The sequence below is a fragment of the Dendropsophus ebraccatus genome, chromosome 11, assembly GCF_027789765.1.
Source record: "Dendropsophus ebraccatus isolate aDenEbr1 chromosome 11, aDenEbr1.pat, whole genome shotgun sequence".
NCBI classification, from domain to species: domain Eukaryota; kingdom Metazoa; phylum Chordata; class Amphibia; order Anura; family Hylidae; genus Dendropsophus; species Dendropsophus ebraccatus.
Window position 1 is genome coordinate 37700084 of NC_091464.1, and position 21831 is coordinate 37721914.

The window sequence follows — 21831 nt, forward strand, 5'->3', positions numbered from 1 at the left end:
ATTGTAAACCCGGCCAAAACCTGTAAATTGTAGCTTTATATCAGCTTCACCTATGCTATCTTAGACATTTGCCTAAAGGACATGGATATTATTAGAATGTCCCCTTCACAAGATAAAGTGGCAGTGTTTATTATGGCCAGAACGGTGGCTAAGCAGTTTCTCAAGCTCAGGACCCCAGTGAAAGACTGTGACAAGGACAAGGATTTAGATAAAGTTTATATGTTCTCCCAATGCTTGAGTGCGCTTCTCACCTCGCAGAAAAGAGCAAGAAATTGTATTTTACATTGAGCCCATTCTGCTGTTTTTAACACATTTATTAGTCATTTATCATATCCTGTGAATACGACATAAAGATCCAGTTGGGAATACTCCTTTAATTGCTTCCCTTTGAAATTAGCCTAGAGGGTGTATGACTGAAATATTGTGAATTTTATTGTTAAGGTCCCCGTACATTTTGGCAAAAAGTTGGTTGATTCTGTTGTTATATGGAGGCCTCATAGCTTTCCCCTGACAGATGTTGTCAGAGGAGAGAAGGTATGCCGCCACCAAAGGTGTCCAATACTGGCTTCCATCTCCTCTTAGATTACTACCAATATCAATTAATGGCATATTTAAAAATGCCAAAATGTGATACATCATGAGTATGTTTCTGACTGTTGAGACCACCAATGGTCATAAAAATATAATTTTTTTTATAGTACTTTCTTTGCATCACCTCTTACCTACCCAATTCACTAAAGTGTTAAAGTGTACCTATCACGAAAAAAAAAAAACAAATTTTTTTTTTACGTCAAAAGTTTTTGTCAATCCGAGTGTTCAGACCCATACAGATCAGAGAATGGGGTGATGCTCTGTGTCTATGTTAAGAGACATGCCCCATAGACTTTCACTATGCAGCCTGTCTCATCACGTGGCATAGAGCCTTTCGAACAGTCACGCTCTGAACACTCAGACCCCAACCGATCAAAATGTTTGACATGTCTCTCTTACAAAAAGTTTTTTCTTCATGACAGTGCCTCTTTACAGTTTCCTGGCTGCTCATTCACACTGATAACAAATGGCGGCAAGGTAAAGCAGTTGTAAGGTGGGGAAAGGCCCTCTGGCTTCAAAGTATTGTGAAAGAGGGCAAAAAAAATGAGAAAAAGAGGGCAGAAAACTACCAAAATTATAAGACTCTTTACTTGTCCGATAAACTGCTGTAAACACTTTTTACATATTATAAAATTAATGAATCTTCTTGCTTCAATTCATATGCTTGCACAATCAAATACACAATCCAATGTTATTTTGAATATTATTACAGTAATCATTCAAATATGTGGGGTTTTTTTTTTAAGCTAATTGAAAAAAAAAACCAGTGGTAAACAGAAAAAAAGACATTATTACACTATACGTTATGTCACAGCATTCTGTGTGGAATCTGAGGGAAGTTATAACTAGTGATGTTCTCCTAAAGACTGACCAGTTACCATGCTCTTTCAGCAGAGGTTTCTCCTACCTTGCAGCCACAATAGTATGAAGAGTAATGAAGTCCTTCTGTGGAAATGCATCTCTCTCTCTTGCTCAGGAGGCTGTGGTGTCTGGGGTAAAGAGCGCAGTGTGGAAGTAAGATTAAGCTAATCTGTCCCTCATTAAGCACCTTATGCCTCCGTCTTAGTGTCCTGTGGAGGGTCACTTTATTGTCATTTAGTGAATGAACATCTGAAAAGCCTCAAAATACCAAGAACAATGTGCCAAATCGCCCTATTGCACATTTAAGGTGGACCTGAAAGTGTTGGCAAATGATTGCTTAGGCCTTATTCCCATGTTAAAGGGGTTGTCCAGCGAAAATCTTTTTCTTTCATATCAACTGGTGTCAGAAAGTTATATAGATTTGTAATTTACTTCTATTAAAAAATCTTAAGTCTTCCCATACTTATTAGCTACTATATGTCCTGCAGGAAATGGAGTATTATTTTCAGTCTGACACAGTGCTCTCTGCTGGCATCTCTGGCCGAGACAGGAACTGTCCAGAGCAGGAGAGGTTTTCTATGGGGAGTCATAGAAAACCAAGACAGAATTCCTTTCTCGGCCAGAGATGTCAGCAGAGAGCACTGTCAGACTGAAAATAAAACAACATTTCCTGCAGGACATACAGCTGCTAATAAGTATGGGAAGACTTGAGATTTTTTAATGAAATTAAATTACAAATCTATATAGCTTTCTGACACCAGTTGATTTGAAAGAAAAAGATTTTCGCTGGACAACTCCTTTAAGCTTTTCACAGACGACACAGACATGGAAGGCCTGTAGTGGAATACCCCCCCCCCCTGCACGGCAGCTTCTCCAATATGGAAACTGTATGAATATGCACAGCGCTGTAATGAAGCAGCTGCTGTGTCTATAGAGTGTCACGCATATTCATACAGTTGAGAATATGTTGGTGTTATATAAATTGTTATTTTTAAAGGGGTTGTCTAGCGAAAATCTTTTTCTTCTTAATCAACTGATATCAGAAAGTTATATAGGGCCAATATAGGGCCATCTACAGCAAATGACTGCCAACCAGCGACTTCAGTGGCATGATCAATCGCACTGTGAGGTCACACAATCACTGGATCATTACAGAGGGAGTTGTGTGGACAATAGCAATATATTTTAGGGCGGCCCAAAAGATGTGATAAGCCTAGGATCTGGCATTTGCCCGCACCTCAACTGATCACTGATCCTTTTACAAGGGTTGATTATTGGCCGAATTAGGGTTTCTAGCAATGTTACTTGCCGATGATGGGCCTATGTAAAAGGCCTTATACTCCTATCTTTAGAGAAGGAATATCCACAGAGAAAGGGCCCTATTCCACCGGACGATTATCGTTCAGATTATCGTTAAATCGTTCAAATCTAAACGATAATCATTCGCTTGAAATGCAGTTATTGATTAACGACCGAACGAGAAATCGTTGATCGCTTTATAAGACCTGGACCTATTTTTATCGCTGCTCGTTTGCAAAACGTTCGCAAATTGTTCGCATCGAATAAGATGTCGACGCAGTAGATACGAACGCAATAGCGAAGAAATAGCAAGGAAAAAACTATCGCAAATACGATCATAAGTAATTATTATCGTTCCATGGAAATGAGTGAACGTTTTCAGGTCTTTCGCAATAGCGGTCGTTTGAGATTGTTAATCGTTAACGATTATGCGAACGATAATCATCCGGTGGAATAGGGCACTGAGAATGTGGGGGAGGATGGACACAGTAACCCTAGGAACATCCAGGGCTTTGGGCTGGGACTGGAGAGCAATGCTTCTTCCGAAACATTTGGAAATTCACAGGGAACCAGCCAGTTGCAGTATATACCCTCCTCAGGAAAGAGAACTCCAGACTAGTGCTACCATGTGGGCTAGGATAAAATTAAGGAGTTCCTGGCACCCCAGCATGCTACTTCACTTCCAGAAGGGTGACCCCCCCCCCCACCTCCGCTTTAGCCATATTTGTCCATTGTCCATTAACACCCTTGTGTCTGGCTTGATAATTACACCCAAAACACTAACACCCCACATACCAGTTGGTTGTAGAGTTAGCAGGGTAAGTCCTGGGGGAGCCTCCTACATCTACTGAGCAGCACCTTGTCACTATGGCAGTTCTTTCCACTTTCTGACCCTGATTTTCAGCCTGTATGCCATGGGTTCTCTGACTTTGTACATAGATTAGCCACATACTAAGAGGCTAATCCACGTCCTGGTTACCTGAGTCGGCTTTACATGTTGTTTCTTTTCCACAGACAAGCAATGTATGCTTGATGCATGCACAGAATACATATACTCAGTACAACGAAACTGCTCTATTCATAAGAGTGCTGGTAACAATAAGAGTGCATGCCGCTATAATGAACATCCTTTATAGGTACATCATGTGCCGCTGGCTATCTTTCTGAGTTCATTAAAAGTTTAACGTCATTATTAAAGGGTTGGGTTGAATTAAGGGTATTTGTTGCTTTAGGGCAAATTGAGATTTATGCTAATTGATTTAACCCTAACTCCCCCACCAGGTCGAGCAATTCTGACTTCTCTTCAAATAGGATATGTCATCCAATGCCCTAATTATTAGGGAGCTCGCTGTAGGAACGACATTCAGAGGTATAGCAGAGAATAAATCTTGACCAATTCATGGCTGAAGCTACACGTGTATTCTACAAGGCAAATATTCCCTGTAAACCAGTTCGACCTCTATACAACTTTCTGTCACCTATGATAAGTGAGTTTGGAGACTCTGGAGTCATTGACACATTCTGTATATACGCTGTGTCAGTACAGTAGTGCGAAGATTTAAACCCTTCCAGAGCACCTGGCATCATAGTGAATGAGGATACTGGGAGCACATTGGGACTGTGCACAGAACACGTGAATTAGGGATGAACAGATTTACAATACTAGTGAAGCGAAGCGCTAGGCTCGACAGTCGGCTTGTTAGTCAGTTGTCTTTGAACTCCAATTATTGAGCCTAGCACTTCGCTTCACTAATATTGTTAATAACTAGAGATGAGCGAACCTGGAGCATGCTCGAGTCGATCCGAACCCGAACTTTCTGCATTTGATTAGCGGTGGCGGCTGAAGTTGGATAAAGCCCTAAGGCTATGTGGAAAACATGGATATAGTCATTGGCTGTATCCATGTTTTCCAGACAACTCTCGCTAATCTCTATTAATAACCTTTACTGTACTGCCATAGAAAATTGTCTATAGAGGACTTAAAGGGGTATTCCCCCCAAAATCTTTTTTACACTATGTAAAAGCCCACCCCCAGCTTAACATATGGGCCAATACAAGTTATTATGTGTTCTGTGTCCTTTTGCTGCTTTCTCTGCCTACTCACCCCCCTGGCATGCAGAGAATGAGCTCAGTCCAGTCCACCCCAACACGCTCCCTCTCCTGGCCCCCCACCCTCGGAGTCGGCTGTCACGTGTCCTCCCTCCCTCCCTTCAATAGACTGAAGTGAGGACACCTGACAGCCCCTGCTGCCAAAGTCTGTCTGCAGCTCCCTCAGTCTCCTCACTGTGTCCCCTGGTCTTGTGTTGATCCGGGTCCCTGGCAGCTGTCACTCCCTTCACTGTTTCTTTAGTCTCCTCACTGTGTGTAGCTCCGTCCTCAGCAGCTCTCCCCCTCCTCCCCCCATGCTGATAACCTTCTCCCTCACTGTGTGTAGCTCCGTCCTCAGCAGCTCTCCCCCCTCCTTCCCCCATGCTGATAACCTTCTCCCTCACTGTGTGTAGCTCCGTCCTCAGCAGCTCTCCCCCCTCCTCCCCCCATGCTGATAACCTTCTCCCTCCCAAGGGAGAATGAGAGTGAGAAGCATGGGTTGGGCGAGTGGGTGTTTGCTGTCATGGACGGGGCTACACAGCCCAAACAGTGATCCTGCAGCAGGGCTGGGAAGGGTGTCAACTGTCAGAGAGACCTGACCAGGAGCTGCTGCACATCAGTCTCCCTCTCTGACTGCTCTATGGCAATGACACCTAGCCCCCCTTCCCTCATCCAATGTAGTAATGAGGAGCAGTTGGCAGGAAAGAAAGCTAAGGGAGAAGAACTGCATGATGGGAAATGTAGCTTCCTGGCCGGCGCCATCTTGGATATACACAGGCCTTTTAGAAAAACTATTAACCCAGGAACGGCAGCAGCTAAAAAGACGGGGGACGGCTCAAAATACTCAGGGGGACTTGGTAAGTGAGACCAGTTAGGTTTGGGAGCATTTATTTTTTTAGCCCTTGGGGGGAATACCCCTTTAACAATCTGAAAGCACTGAATTACTCATAAAAGTGCTACCAGTTATCCATTCACATGGACCCTTTGTCCATTTGGTTATTCCGTATGTGGTGTTGTGGCTGCTGTGTGGGTGTAGGGTCACTTGAGCATTTGGCACTGTGGTCAGAAGTGGTGTTGGAACCCACCCCCGGACAAACAGGGACTGCACTCAAGGTTTGGATAACCCAAGTGTGAACAGTGTACAGCTGCAGGTGCGACAAAATAGACCTGTTGCCTAACCAGGACAAGGTTTTCTTCACAGGACATCACTCCCTCATAGGGTTTCTAGCACTCCATGCTAGCTGTAGTCTGTGACATAAAAGAATAAGTCTCTTGCTCTGTGGTGTCTCTCTCCACCTAAACTGACTCAAAAAGAAGACCCTCCCACCAGGAACAAGCTTCTTTTTATAGGAATAACTTAGCTAACTTGTGATTTGTGGGGCTGTGTGTGGAGAAGAGAGAGGAGATAGGAAAAGAGGAAAAGTGAGGAAGTAGAACCTGCACCTGTAAGTGGATAAAATACAACATGTGACATCAAACCGTTAACCCATTACTCCCTTCAGTTGTGCTTGTACAATATACACATAATACAGAGAATAAATACACCAGCGACACCTAGTGGGGAAAACACCTAACACACTCTCCTTCATCCCCTTCTGTGTGAACCTGAGAGAGTTAGTTTACCCAGGTGTATAAAGACTTAGTGGCGCTAGGACACTACAGTTACCTTAGCAAAAAACAGTTCATGATGGACTGTCTCAGCGCCCGGACCCCCACTGACGCAAAGTTCTGGCTATGATACGTCAGAATTTCAATTGATAGCTACACTTTAAGTGCAATACTTGCACCATAAAGAGTCCCCTAAACAATAGGTATTCTTAAGCAAAGATCCTTTTGGCAATACAGTATGAGGCTAGGGTCAGGATATCAAAACTTTCTCTACCTGGTACCTTGTTATGCCCTTCTTTAATAGCAGCTCCCTGTGGAATGACCTCTTTACAGGTCACAAAGCATGCTTAGTAACGTTTCACATTCATTGGGACAGGTTCTGCTTAGCTGATACCTCTGACTTGGAGCCAAAAAGGATTCCACAGTGGCAGGAGACTCCCCTTGGTTCTTTACTCCAGTGTCTCCTGGCCCAAAAAGCTGTCTGTCACCTATATAAAGACCACTTCTAGAGTCCGCGCAATTCATTATTGTTTTCTCTTAAAGATACACAGAAAACCTACTCCAGCTCTCAGCTGGCGTAGGTTTTCTGCCGTACGCACCGGCGCACATGGGATTTATGTAGAGGCATTCCGCCTCTACATATATCTACGTAGTGCCGGTGCTGCGGGGACGTTTTCTGCGCCGGACTTAATAAATGTCCCCCAAAGTCTTCCAAGAAGATACCTGGTGGCAGCACCTGCTTCCTTCAAACCCACTACAAAGGTAGTCTGATGGTAATGCAGCAGTCCGGACATGACTCACTAGGATTTGTATTTTGGAATATAATACAAAAAAAACATGTGACTGGATAAATCGGTCTTGAATGGTGTAAATGGCTTTATGCATGGTAAATCACTGCTTCCTCACATGCTGCTTTACTTTGTAAAAAAATGTATAAATGATCAATTTCTTAAAAGATATAACCTTGGGAATAAACACCACCCACACCCTCATCATTATTACCACATAGTTCACTCTATTCTTTGTGTTGACAAAATTCCTAGAAATCCTTTTAATATGTGATGTATGCATGCTATAAGTCTGAACATTTTTATTTCTGAACAGGGCACAGCATGCAGCCGTACAAGGTTTTTGTCTCTAGATTTTATCTAGATTTTTGGTTTATATTTTTTTCCCTATCATTGAAAGGTTTTCACAAATCTTCTGTATAATGACACATTTGTCAATGATGTACAATTCAGTTCATGAGGCTTTCCCCTGATCCTGCTCACTTGTACACACAAAATTTTGATTGACAGATAAAAACGAGCATACTCCCCATGTATTTCAGATCCTGCTTGCTATCCCCCACACTATCTTTTATTGCTGCATTTATTCATTACTGGTGTGGTGTTTTTCCTCTTCTCCTGTGCACCTGTCAAAAAGCTTCTCTCTCAGGTTAAAGTGGTGTATGTAGGATATTACGTTTCCCCTCTAGATGTCAGTTTTCTTTATGTATATGTATTACTATGTATTGCACAGTTGAGGAAGGTGATAGGTTAATTCTGTACCATGTGTTTCATGCTGACCACTAAGGCCCCCTTCACACGTCCGGAAAAACCGTCCGGATTTCCGGACCCATAGACTTCAATTGGTCACGGACACCCTTCCGGATTTTTCTGGAAGGGTGTCCGTTCCGGAAAATAGGTCCGGAAAAAATAGGACATGTCCTATTTTTGTCCGGAATTCTGGCCCGGACGCCCCCACCACCCGCATAACTCACCGGCCTCCCTGGTGTTCACCTGCTGCTGCCGTCCACGTCTGCTCCCCCGGCCTCCTGCTTCCTGGTGCTGCGCCCGGACCCCTCACCCAGCGCCCCCCCCCACCTGCCCGGACCCCTCGCCCAGCAGCCCGACACCCTACTCCCCCCCGGACCTCGGATCAGCAGACCCCTTACTGCACCAACCACCCGCTTCCCCCCACCGTGGCACCGCTGTATCCTCACCTCCGGTTCCAGATCAGAAGACCAGGAGCCAGGACAGGTGAGATCACCCCCCCCCCCCCCCCCCCCCCAGAAGTAAAGCTCCCACCATGTCCTGCTGAGAGGTCATGATGGAATTTGTACTTCTGCAGCCTGTGGCCACCTAGGTTGCAGAAGTACAACTCCCACCATATCCTGCTGAGAGGTCATGATGGGAGTTGTACTTCTGCAGCCTGTGGCCATCCAGGTTGCAGAAGTACAACTCCCACCATGTCCTGCTGACAGGTCATGATGGGAGTTGTACTTCTGCAACCTGGATGGCCACAGGCTGCAGAAGTACAACTCCCATCATAACCTGTCAGCCGGGCATTAAGGGAGTTGTACTTCTGCAAGCTGTGACCATCCAGTTTGCAGAACTACATCTCCCTTTTTTCTTCTGATCAGGAAATCCTAAAGGTTTTTCCTGATGGTTTCCTGATGGTAAAAACAGATTACTGTCAGGAAATCCTGATACTTTCCTGATGACATTTGAGGCCTCCTGATCAGGATTTCCTGACAGTAAAAACTGACACAGACGTGTGAATGGGGCCTACGAGGTGCTTTTTCCTTCTAACCTATCCTCTTTCTTCTTTCTCCTGCACACACTCATCCCCAATACTCAAAGGCAGGCATACAGAAGGCCCCTGTAGGAGGAGTTTCACTGGTGGAGGAAGTACACTTTAGTCTTATTCATATTCTCAGAGAGGAAGGACACAATAGACAACAGTCCCTGCATAAGTTGAGCCAGGGCCTGTCAGGGACATCAGTTCAGTGGAGTTCAGTTCAGTTTAGTCTGGTCGCCAACGTTAACAGATTCAGTTAGAGACCAACAGTTTTTCCAGCCAAACTAGTTTCTTCACCATGCAGTGCTAAGCACACAACAGGGAGAGTAGTCACCAAGGTACACCCTAACCCACACCAGAAACACCTCTAAAAAGAGTATCCTGAACAAGAGAGGAACAAGCCTCGATTGGACAAAGCAGCCGGTACAGAAGGCCTACGTATCCTATCGCACAGTGCAGGTTACTGGGAAACCTCGAACACCTAGCTACACCCAGATAACCATGGCTGGGGCTTCTGCTACCAGATATCTCTAGGTTCTGGCAGAGTACATAGCTACACTGGGTTAGGGCTCCTCTGGCAAACTCCTCTCTACTCCTCCCTCTACTTTCTACTCTAAAAGTACCACTACAACTACCTCACTTGCTTCTCTCAAGCACCTCTTCCAAGCACAAAGGATAAGCACTCCAATGGGTCAAGATTATTGTCTGTAAAACGTGTACTGTTATACTGAAAAGCATTACAGTAAAGCTGTTATATTTTTATCCTAAATCACAGGACTTTGTCATCCTCTGTCTGCACCTGTACACACACTACCGCACACTTTGGGTTATTTCCCCCCCCCCCCTTCTGTGGGTAGCAGTACCGACAGTCTGGGTGGGTCAGTTGCCATTTAGAACTGAAATTACAAGAGCCCAAAGCACCCACAACAACCCAGCAGGTTACTGACCATTTTGGGGACACTACCGGCTATATACAAAACAGGTACCAACATCACACCTGTGTGCTAGACTAGTACTGGTGTCACAACATACACCATCACTAGCCGTACACCACAGAACTGGAGTCTCAACTACGGTTCTGAATTATTGAGCCGGATCATTGGGCCGGGTCACACTGAGCAAACACGGTGCAATTCTGCGGCGGAGCTCTCCACCGTGGAATCCCGCCGTGCTCAGTGTGCTGCTTTGAGCGAATGGGATAGCGCGCGCCTGTCTGCTCCCTCTCCACTCAAAGAATGAACATGTTCATTCTTCGAGCAGAGAGCAGCGGCAGCGGACAGCCGTGCGCTCTCCCATTCACTCAAAGCAGCACACTGCGCATGGCGGGATTCCGCGGCGGAATTTCGCCGTGTTTGCTCAGTGTGAACCGGCCCTTAGAGATGAACAACAACAACAAAAAGCAGCTGCAATCCATTTTATCGGACAAAATTGTTTGGCTTGCTGTGCCATGCTGTCTGCTGTTTTTGACGAAATTTTCAAAGGAGCCAATGGAGCCTCTAAAGGGCATATTACAGGCAGATGTTATCCGGTGTAATAGGGCCAGCAATCGGCCAAAGAACGAGCAAATGCTCACTTGTTAGCTGATCTTTCACTTCTTACCTGTCAAAAAATAATCTGCCATTGGCCACACATCTCCCCATGCAATAGGATATGTGTCCGTTTTACACTAGGGGCACATGATTTTTTTTTTTAGTCCTAAATTGGCTTTGTAAACAGGCGCTCTCTTACAGCATAGCTCAGGCTGTGTAATAAAGCTTCAGGCTATGTTCCCACATAGTATTTTTGCTCAGTATTTTGCAAGACAACCAGGAGTGCATTGAAAACACAGTAAGGCTATGTTCACACACTGTGGCCGCCATTTACTGGCAAATAATTACCATTATGCAATTATTTTGAAACAATGGCCGTTATTTGCCTTTAAGGGTACAAACCCACACACCGTATACGCAGCAAATACGCAACAAATACGCAGCAAATACGCAGCAGTTTGATGGTGAAGATTTAATGCTGAGTTCAGTTATTTAGATCTAATCTGCTGCGTTTTTGTTGCGTATTTGTTGCGTTTTTGCTGCGTATTCGCTGCGTATCGCAGCAGTAAATACGCTGTGTATACGGTGTGTGGGTTTATACCCTAAAGGACGGTTATCCACTCAATTTCAACAGTGTATGAACATAGCCTTTCTGTGTTTTCAATCCACTCCTGGTTTTCGTTGCAAAATACAGTGTGAACCACTGTTGCCAAGGCTGCGCGAGACATGTCAGTGATGTATACTTACCTGTTCCGCTCTCCCACCTTTGCTAGCTCCTGGGCCACTCACTCCCCGCCACCATCATAGTCTATGCTGTCTGGCCATTTCCTATGGGAACGGGACATCATTATATGTTATAAAAACACTGACTTTGGCCCAGATCGGGTGGCAGAGGAACTGGCAGTGGTGAGAGTTAAAGGAACCAATCATCATAAAATCATATGCACTGTTTTCAGGCATATAAGTAAATGAGTGTTACTTATATGGCCCAAAAATGTAATCCCTTGTAGGCATGTGGGCTTTCCTCCACTGTTAACTAGTCCCCGCTGGCGCAAATTTTCTTCGGCAATGACGCCTCCCTGGGAGCGCCGGCGTATAGGAGCCTGCAGCATCAGAGAGTGATGACGCTCCCAGAGAGGTGTGAATGCCAAAGAAAGTTTTCCACATATAGGAACGTATTTATAGCTGTAGGGGGATTTTATGACTGGTCCCTTTAAACTGGAACACTAAGATGCATCTAAGTACTTTGCCGCCCATATTGCTATGATTGCTATTGCCAAATCTGCATCAAAATGGACTGGATTAAGAATTGTATTTATTACACCTACAAATAGCTCAGAGCCATTCTCCCAATGTATGAAATTATAAATAGTGAATTGTACACTCTGTCTCTGTCCAGACATGTCTGTGGTTGGTACATGAGCTTGCATCCTGCCCCCTCCCCCTTCCCCCACACCTGAAAAATAAAGACCTGTGACAGGGCCCCATGAATCCTATACAGGACACCCCCTATGCGGGGTATGAGCCTGCACAGTAGGACTTATATCCCGCTTTGATGGCAGTTATGGTGACCAGGGCCGTTTCTAGGTCATTTTGACTACAGGGCATATCCTGCTAAAAGCCCCCCCCCCCCCTTAAATAAAAAAAAGTTGTTCAGTGACTCAAAGGTGGCATCTTCTTTGAGCTGAGACATCACTTTCCCTCTTCCTCTCCATCTGGCCCAGTCCTGTGCTCCCCCACTCATAGTAATAAGCCCCCCATGTGCTCTCCCACCCATAGTAATAAGCCCCCCTGTACTCCCCCCCATAGTAATAATCCTCCCTGTGCCCCCCCATAGTAATAATCCCCCCATGGTTTGTTCACATACAGTAATAATCCCACATGTGCAGTCCCCATAGTAATAAGCCCCCCTGTGATCCCCCACAAATAGTAATAAGCCCCCCTGTGCTCCCTCCTATAGTAATAAGCCCCCCTGTGCCCCCCATAGTAATAAGCCCCCCTGTGCTCCCACACCCGTAGTAATAAGCCCTCCATGTGCTCCCCCACCTGTAGTAATAAACCCCCCTGTGCTCCCCCACCCATAGTAATAAGCCCCCTGTGCTCCTCCACCCATAGTACTAAGCCCCCTGTGCTCCCCCACCCATAGTAATAAGCCCCCTGTGCTCCTCCACCCATAGTAATAAGCCCCCCTGTGCTCCCCCACCCATAGTAATAAACCCCCCTGTGCTCCCCCACCCATAGTAATAAACCCCCCTGTGCTCCCCCACCCATAGTAATAAGCCCCCTGTGCTCCTCCACCCATAGTAATAAGCCCCGCTGTGCTCCCCCACCCATAGTAATAAGCCCCCCTGTGCTCCCCCACCCGTAGTAATAAGCCCCCCTGTGCTCCCCCCATAGTAATAAGCCCCCCTGTGCTCCCCCCATAGTAATAAGCCCCCCTGTGCTCCCCCACCCATAGTAATAAGCCCCCCTGTGCTCCCCCAGACAGTAATAAGCCCCCCTGTGCTCCCCCATAGTAATAAGCCCCCTGTGCTCCTCCACCCATAGTAATAAGCCCCCTGTGCTCCTCCACCCATAGTAATAAACCCCCCTGTGCTCCCCCACCCATAGTAATAAACCCCCCTGTGCTCCCCCACCCATAGTAATAAGCCCCCTGTGCTCCTCCACCCATAGTAATAAGCCCCCCTGTGCTCCCCCACCCATAGTAATAAGCCCCCTGTGCTCCTCCACCCATAGTAATAAGCCCCCTGTGCTCCTCCACCCATAGTAATAAACCCCCCTGTGCTCCCCCACCCATAGTAATAAACCCCCCTGTGCTCCCCCACCCATAGTAATAAGCCCCCTGTGCTCCTCCACCCATAGTAATAAGCCCCGCTGTGCTCCCCCCATAGTAATAAGCCCCCCTGTGCTCCCCCACCCATAGTAATAAGCCCCCCTGTGCTCCCCCAGACAGTAATAAGCCCCCCTGTGCTCCCCCATAGTAATAAGCCCCCTGTGCTCCTCCACTCATAGTAATAAGCCCCCTGTGCTCCTCCACCCATAGTAATAAACCCCCCTGTGCTCCCCCACCCATAGTAATAAACCCCCCTGTGCTCCCCCACCCATAGTAATAAGCCCCCTGTGCTCCCCCCATAGTAATAAGCCCCCCTGTGCTCCCCCACCCATAGTAATAAGCCCCCCTGTGCTCCCTCACCCATAGTAATAAGCCCCCCTATGCTTTGTCCACACACACACACACACACACAAAACCCCCATTATACTCACCTTGTTACAGTATACAGCAGGTCCCTCTTTCCTCTTCTTCAGCCTGCGAGGAGCAGGCCGCTGTCACCCCCGCACACATCTTCTCTCTTCAGCAGGCGCAGTGATATGACGTCATTGCGCCTGCTCATGGAGAAGATGTCTGCAGCAGGGTCCGGGCGGTCCGTGTGTGTGTGGGGGGGGGGGGCGTAGCTGCGTTCGGGCAGGCGTCAGTCTTGCCCTGTGATGGGGCACAGAGGCAGGTGATGGGGCGAGCGGGCGGGCAGCTGGGGGTGCGTGCAGCTCAGTGGAGCCACCAGCGCCCACTAGGTGTCGGCGCCCTGTGTGGTTGCCCAGCCCGCCCGCCTCTAGAAACGGCCCTGATGGTGACGCTCTGAGATGCGGGAGCATTGACCAGCTGGTCCAGGGAGCATATTGGAGGTGGGAATAAGGAGACCAGGAGGCGCGTGTTGTCGGGGGGGGGAGGGGGAGGAGATATCTTTAAAGTGGTCTTTCTGGGCTCACCTCCTGTGCACAACCCACACAATGAGTATTTATTACGTTTCTATTTATAACTGAACTATTTATGGCGCTCAAGCCTGATGGATGGTTCAGTGCACTGCGCCTCTTATTATGTCCTTAATTATTATAAAGATACTTCTATTGTTATCAAGTGTCACAAAGAAAATGTAATAGGAATTCTACTTTCTGCGTGAAAATGGTCAAGGACATGGTGGAGAGATCACAATAATAAATATTAATTAAATTAGGAGAAAAAAAAAAAAAAAGTGGTTCCACTGGGGCTCGAACCCAGGACCTTCTGCGTGTAAAGCAGACGTGATAACCACTACACTATGGAACCGCTGTACAAGCCTATGGCAGATATCACTACACAAGGAGACTAGTGCAGGCTGCCATGTCATATGCTTCCTAGTGTATAGTATAATACTATCAAATACTACCACATAATAGTGTACAATCGTACAATACACATGTATACAGGAACAGGCTGGATGGCGTCACCGGATGTTAGAGGCAACGCATACATATGAGAATATATATGGCTGGAGATGAAGTATCATGGATCCTGTGTACTCCCCACTCTCATCTATTCACCCTTCAGGCGCACAATGTATTTATTTGTTTACTATTAATAGCTGGCGGTGACGTCTCACATCCTCGGCCGCCCTCCCCCCCTCACAGAGTGACCGGGTGCACATCCTGTATTCTACCACCAGATGGCGCACACAGACAGAGAGCGAGAACTGCGAGGAGTGAACACACAGCTGGGAGCTGATTATACTATATACAGCAAACGGGGCTGATGTCCTGATGCGGCTGCGCTTCCCCTGCTGTGATGGCGCCCTGCCCGGGGATAGGATGATATTATGTGTAAGTGAGGGGAGACAGGAGACATCAGGTATGGGATCCATCCACCATGCAATGCACTTCTGAGAGATCATTCAGGGATCTGGTTTCTTGCTTATTGCAGTGATTTGTTCTGAATCCTCGTAAAACTTTGTAGTTGTGCAGGGATTTGTGTCTGCATTATCTTTATGTTTGTACTGTGATATATATTATATATATATATATATATATATATATATATATATATATATATATATATATATATATATATTATATATATATATATATATATATATATATATATATATATATATATATATATATATATATATTATATATATATTTGGAGATTTAACTGGCACAGGCCCCATGGCCCATTGCTACATCATTGCTCCAATCCCAGGACACTGTATGGCAGTATTCTAGAAACTTATAAAATTATTTATATATAAATATATTGTTTGGGCCAATATAAAAAAGGTATACCCATATGCCCGACTCCCACACAGCTCCCAGTGAGATGTCATCCATCCCCCGATCTTCCCGAGATTTGTTATGAACTTTGCAAAAAGTTTGTAGCAAACCCCCACTAAAATGGTGGATGCACAATTTAATACACATATTAAAAAAAAAGAAAAAATTGTAAGCTTACCTGTCCGCTCTCCCCCAGTGTCCCACTATGGGTCTCTGGTGACCCATCCCCAGCCTGCTCAGCCAATCATTGACTGGGAAGAGACACCGTTGCAGCCAGTGATTGGCTGAGGGGGCTGTCACTGTGGTCTCAGTCAGGGAGTGGATCAGTGGGGTAAACTGGAGGAGCATGAACAGGTAAGTATTGATAAGCAAATTTGCTGAGCTGCACCGAAGCAGCTTAATGCCTTCAATGGTTTAGCTCTTTTAGTGCATTAGTTCATTTAAAGGGGTACTCAAGCGGGGGGGCACTTTTTCGCTGGGACCGTGACTGAGGGAAAAGACGTCCACTCACCTCCGGTGCCCGATTCCCGGACACTTCCTGGTATCTGACGCGGGCCCGAGATGTGATATGTTAACGAACTGCAAAAACGCAGTGTGAACCCAGTCTTATCCAGAAACTACAGATCCCAACAAAGCGGACTCCCCCACAGACCTCAATGTCCTTTCGCTCGACAAGCTTACTTAGGAAGACTTTTTGGTTTCCAATATGGTATATCTCTGGGAGAATACATGTATCTATGAGGTTTTCATGCTCTGAATATTAGACAGAAGCTTCAGCTGACTTTAAAGGGGTATTCCAGCGTCATATTTAAATAAAGCCATCATCCAAAGACATCTAACCTGCTAATACAGTGTTGTCACTAATACTGGCATCATCAGGTTTTGGCCTGACTCACCCGCACAGGAAGCTGTGTACTCCTTTACTTTCCAGGATTGGAGCCCAATGACCAAGAAACCGATAGAAACTGATGTAGTTTTTGTGTACAGCGCCTTTCAGTTGTCTCCCCTTCTACTTATCTGCTGAATATAATAAATATTGGTCTGTATTATGGTTGATCTGCGGTTGCCATGGTAGAGGCAATAATCTCTTTATATGACATCACTCCTATGGAAGGTCACATGACTGAAAGGCCATGCTGAAATCGTTGGTTGCTACCATGGTTACCCCAACGTGGCACAATATATCACCGGGTCAGATAGGGGATAATGGAAATGAACAACCAATCACAGCACATCATTAATGGGGTATTCCAGTATAAAAAAAAATCTTTCAAATCAACTGATGTCAGAAAGTTATAAAGATTTGTAATTTACATCTGTTTAAAAAATCTCAAGTCTTCCAGTACTTATAAGCTGCTGTATGTCCTGACACAGTCTGAAACAGTTCTCTCTGCTGCCACCTCTGTCTATGTCAGGAACTGTCCAGAGCAGTGAAGGTTTTGTATGGAGATTTGCTACTGCTCTGGACAGCTCCTTACATGGACAGAGGTGGCAGCAGAAAACACCACTTCCTGTAGGACATACAGCAGCTGATACGTACTTGAGATTTTTAAATAGAAGTAAATTACAGATCTAGGTTACTCTTTTTTTTTTTTGCTGGCGTACCCCTTAAAGGAAGTGCTGTTATTGGTTGCTATGGGCAACAGTTTTAATGAATTCCCACTTTTCTTCTTCCATTTTCACAATCCCCTGTCTGTTCCAGAGATATGTTGTCCCATGTTGGGGTTTACATGCACAGTAATGACCAATCATGATAGCAAAGAGCGCATGCACACAGAATAGATATCATCACAACTTGAGGGAAAATGCCTTCCAGCGGGGGTCCCACAGCTGATCCCACCACTCCCTGCCAGGGAGGGGTAAGTTAGTACAGTGGTACCTTGGTTTAAGAGTAACTTGGATTTAGAGCGTTTTGCAAGAAGAGCTCACAGTTTTTCTAAATTGTGACTTGGTGTAAGAGCATTGCTTTGGTGTAAGAGCTCCCTGTACTGGGTGGGAGGGGGAGTGGAGGACGGGCATGGTCTGCATTGGGTGGTCTACAGCCCTGTACTCTGACCCAGGAAGTCTCCCTCACCTTCCAAATCATAGAAGATCCACTTCAGGCTGGGGCTTGTATCAGGGGACAGGACTGTGGAGGTAATCTCCTCATAGCTGTAACCCCTCTCTCCCCGGACAGAGAGGGCTGCTATACTGTGCCCACATCTGCCCTGCTCACTCCTTCATGCTCCCTGCAGTCTTTGTCAGCTTTTGTGTTTCCCATCCTCTCAATTCCTGCTATAATGTGCCTTCACTCACACTCAGCTATCTACACTGCTGCTATAATGTGCCTGCACTCACATTCAGCTATACACACTGGTGCTATAATGTGCCTTCACTTACACAGCCATTCAAACTGCTGTATATAAAGATTTTGATGAGGCCTGCTTTAACCATAGTGCTTCTGCATCGGGCCCCTCACATGTAGTAGATTCAATTGATGTGCAGGGAGCAGAGCTGCAGTAACCATGCATGGCCATTATGTAGTGAATGGAGTAGACTGTTTCTGGCCCCATCCACATTATAGATCTGGCTACAGCAGCCCTGAAAAACAGCAGTGCTGACAGTTGTCTACTTGTCTACACTATAAAAGGTGTTGATGGTTTTTACCTGGAAAACCCCTTTAAGGCTGACTGTAAACCTGATAACTCTCTCCTTGTTTGTCTTTGTCTGAATGAGGCAAAGAAATCTTTTCCCCCAAATACAAAAGTATTACAAAACAAACAAAAAAAAGAAAACAGTACACATAACTAGTGATGAGCGAACATGTTTGTAAATGTTTGTATGTTCGTACGAACATGATGCTAATAGTTTGTGTTCACGATCACAAACAATTTCTTTGATGATTGGAATGGTTAAAACAATCAGTTTCGAACATATTTGAACTTGCCTATATATACAACTGCGTGATTTATGCTTTGTGTCTGATAATCTGTACATGCGTAACTCTAGACCGAAACGTACGCAACTGCATACACTAATGTGTACACAAATGACTACCACACTGCGTAGTTTACGCTTTTCACCTGATAACCTGTACACGTGCGTAGACCAAAACGTACGCTTCCACTGTATGTTTGTTATTTGTTTGTGAATGTTCGGCGAACACGAATCATTTTTTTTAGGTTTGTGTTAGGGATCCTAACCAATCATCGGAATGTTCGCTCATCACTACACATAACTGGTATAACCAGACTCAAAGCGACTCTGTACCCACAATCTGCCCCCCCCCCCCCCCCCCCCCCCCCCCAACCACTTGTACCTTCGGATAGCTGCTTTTACTCCAAGATCTGTCCTGGGGGCCCATTCAGCAGGTGATGAAGTTATTGTCCTAAAAAACAACTTTTAAACTTGCAGCCTGTGCCAAATGGGCATCTGTGCCCTAACTTTGCACCACCCCTCCGTCCCTCCTCCCCACCCTCTTCATCATTAGAAATGCCACTAGAACATTTTTCCATGCCGAACACTGCACAGGTGGTTAACGATCCAGCCCATGTTCAGTATTCACACAGCTGACGAATAGGAGACAATCTGCCAGGAGCATTCCTAATGAGGAAAAGGGATACAACCCGTGCCAAACGGGAGTATCTGTGCCCTAACTTTGCACCACCCCTCCGTCCCTCCTCCCCACCCTCCTAATCATTAGGAATGCTCCTGGCAGATTGTCTCCTATTCGTCAGCTGTGTGAATACTGAACATGGGCTGGATCATTAACCACCTGTGCAGTGTTCAGCATGGAAAAAATGTTCCAGTGGCATTCCTAATGATGAAGAGGACGGGGAGGAGGGACAGAGGGGTGGTGCAAAGTTAGGGCACAGATACTCCCGTTTGGCATGGGGCTTCAATTTTTTTTTAGGACAATAACTGCATCACCTGCCGAACGGACCCCAGGACAGATCTTGGAATAAAAGCAGCTATCCGAAGGTACAAGTGGTTTGGGGGGGTCAGATTGTGGGTACAGAGTCGCTTTAACTGAGGATCCTCAAGCCTGATTGTTCAGCATTTGAATACCAGTGGCCGAATGTTAATCTCATTTGAATAAAAGTTATGTTTTAGAGGGGGTTTGCTGTAGGGGGTATTGTACCCCAGGCCTTGTGCCTGTGTTGGTACCATCTGTAATAACAACAGAAACATTTAACTAATGTACTCTGTATAGAAGTAGCTCCCACCAGTGTGACTTCAGTCCTGCATAATTGATGCAACAGTCTCTGTCGCTGTTCAGATTAGGACTTGCGGTATTGGAGGAAATAGCTGTAAACCATGCAGCTATGGGGTGCATGACCAAAACTGAAATTGGCTGAAATACATAAAGCACTCACCAATGAATGCTGTAAAACCTTGGTCTATATTTCAAAACGTTCTTTGTTTCTCTATAATGAGGGGAAACACTGCTCACCGAGTAGAAAGACAGAGATGACATGGTGGTGACCTACCAAACTACCGTGAGGGGGGGGGATTATATTTAAGAAAAATTTTCTGTGCATGGAAAAATCAGGTAAAGGATAAAAGTGACAGGTTCCTAACAAGAATATAATAGCTTCCGTATTATTGTTCTTCCATCAAGCTTAGGATAAGCATTGTGTGCCATTAATTAAGCAGGGATATCTGGCAGGACTAATATGTGATAATTATACCCCGAGGGATGGAGATATGTATTAGGGTTGTCATCGCTTCCTTCTGTAATTTCCGCTGATAATCATTAATTATGCTTAGGTCATCTATCGTGCATATGTCTGTATGGCTGTAAAGGACAAAGTAAGAAAATTAAACAGAGAGGCTTGTTAAAGGAGACGTTTTTTAAATCTGGCAGATGACAGGGGCATTGGGGAATTTGATCAGGAGTAGGAACTTACCTCTCCCTGTGCCCACGGTGAGCGGCTGCAGCCCTGCCGGAAGGCATTTTCCCCTGAGTTGTGATGGCATCATGGCTCCGGGGAAAAGGCCTGTCCCGCCCCAGTCACTGACCGGCTGAGCAGCCAGTTCATTAGCCGAGGCGTGATGTGTCAGCGCCAGAGATCCCCAGGCCTGGTAGGGGTCCCGAGGTCCCCCATCACGGACACAGGGAAGGTAAATTACTACTCTTTATCAATTTCCCCCCTCCCCCTGCTGGCTGCTAGATTTAAAGGGAATCTGTCAGTACCCGGGCCCTACCTAAAGTGCTGCCATTGTGCTGTAGCTGGCAGTTCCCTAGTGAGCATGGTACCTTCTGTTAATTTGTCCGTGCAGTGGATTATGCACAATCTCAGGTCTCGTACTTTAATGAGGAGTTGTTTGTGCCACACTCTGGCACTCAACACCACTCCTTCCTCCTCCCTCTTCTTCATGAGTAATTCCTGCTGTCCGGCCTCCTGCTCGCTCAGCTGTCAGTAAGTGTCTCTGATTGCAGATCACTCCTCTGTAGGCAGTTTATGTCTGAAAAAAACACTTAGATATAGTTAAATTTCTGAACCCAAATGTGTTGGAACTGTGGTCTAAAGGTAACTCACTTGTCTAGAGTTGCAAAATACTGAGCAAAAATACTGAGTGTGAACATAGCGTTAAAAATGATACAATAATGGAGGGGGGGTAAAGACTAGGGATGAGCGGACCGTCGGACTTTTGGTCATTTCCTTCAGGGGATTTGAACCAAAGAATGAACTGCTGGCAGGTCTGTAGACAGGTGAGTTACCTATAGACCAAAGCTCCAACAAGTTTGGGTTTAGAGATTCAACTATATCTGAGTCTTTCTTTTAGACATAAGCTGCCTACAGAGGACTGATCTGCAATCAGAGACACTGGCTGACAGCTGAGCAAGCAGGAGGCCGGGCAGCATTGATTATTCATGAAGAGAAAGGAGGAGGAAAGAGTGGTGAGTTGTACCAGAGTGTGGCCCAAACAAAACTTTGACACTTCATTACTGCAGGATTGTGCATAATCCACTCCACTGACAAATTACCAAAAGGCACCATGTTTACATGTTTACAGCACACTGTTAGCACCTTAGGTAGGGCCCGGGTGCTGATAGATTCCCTTTAAAAAAAAAAAACGCTGGACTTCTCCTTTAAGAAAATAGGTTCATATCCAGTAAATCCAGTAGAAGTATTACACTGGCTGAGGATGAAAGAAGATCTTCTGTTAGGGTTCACACATGAACAGTTTGCAGCAGATTTCTTGAAGTTTGGTAGAAAGCATTACT

The 21831-nt window shown here is 45.7% G+C and overlaps 2 protein-coding genes and 1 non-coding gene across 9 annotated transcripts in view; 1 reads left to right on the plus strand and 2 right to left on the minus strand.

Moving 5' to 3' along the window:
* The window catches only part of RS1 (retinoschisin 1), a 28368-nt gene extending 11683 nt beyond the window's left edge, over window positions 1-16685 (minus strand). For both annotated transcript variants that reach the window (XM_069945402.1, XM_069945401.1), the window contains exons 1-2: window positions 16517-16685; window positions 1499-1580 (exon numbers count right to left, since the gene is read on the minus strand). In XM_069945402.1, the coding sequence (XP_069801503.1) occupies window positions 1499-1550 (52 nt within the window). In that variant the 5' untranslated portion in view covers window positions 1551-1580; window positions 16517-16685. The remainder of the gene's footprint in view (window positions 1-1498; window positions 1581-16516) is intronic.
* Window positions 14568-14640, minus strand: TRNAV-UAC (transfer RNA valine (anticodon UAC)). The gene has a single exon. It is a non-coding gene; the product is annotated as a tRNA-Val (tRNA).
* The window catches only part of PPEF1 (protein phosphatase with EF-hand domain 1), a 71161-nt gene continuing 64325 nt past the window's right edge, over window positions 14996-21831 (plus strand). For 5 of the 6 annotated variants that reach the window (XM_069945387.1, XM_069945391.1, XM_069945392.1 and 2 more), the window contains exon 1: window positions 14996-15198. The gene's annotated coding sequence lies outside the window, so the exon portion shown is untranslated. The remainder of the gene's footprint in view (window positions 15199-21831) is intronic. The other variant, XM_069945390.1, reaches the window with a different exon arrangement.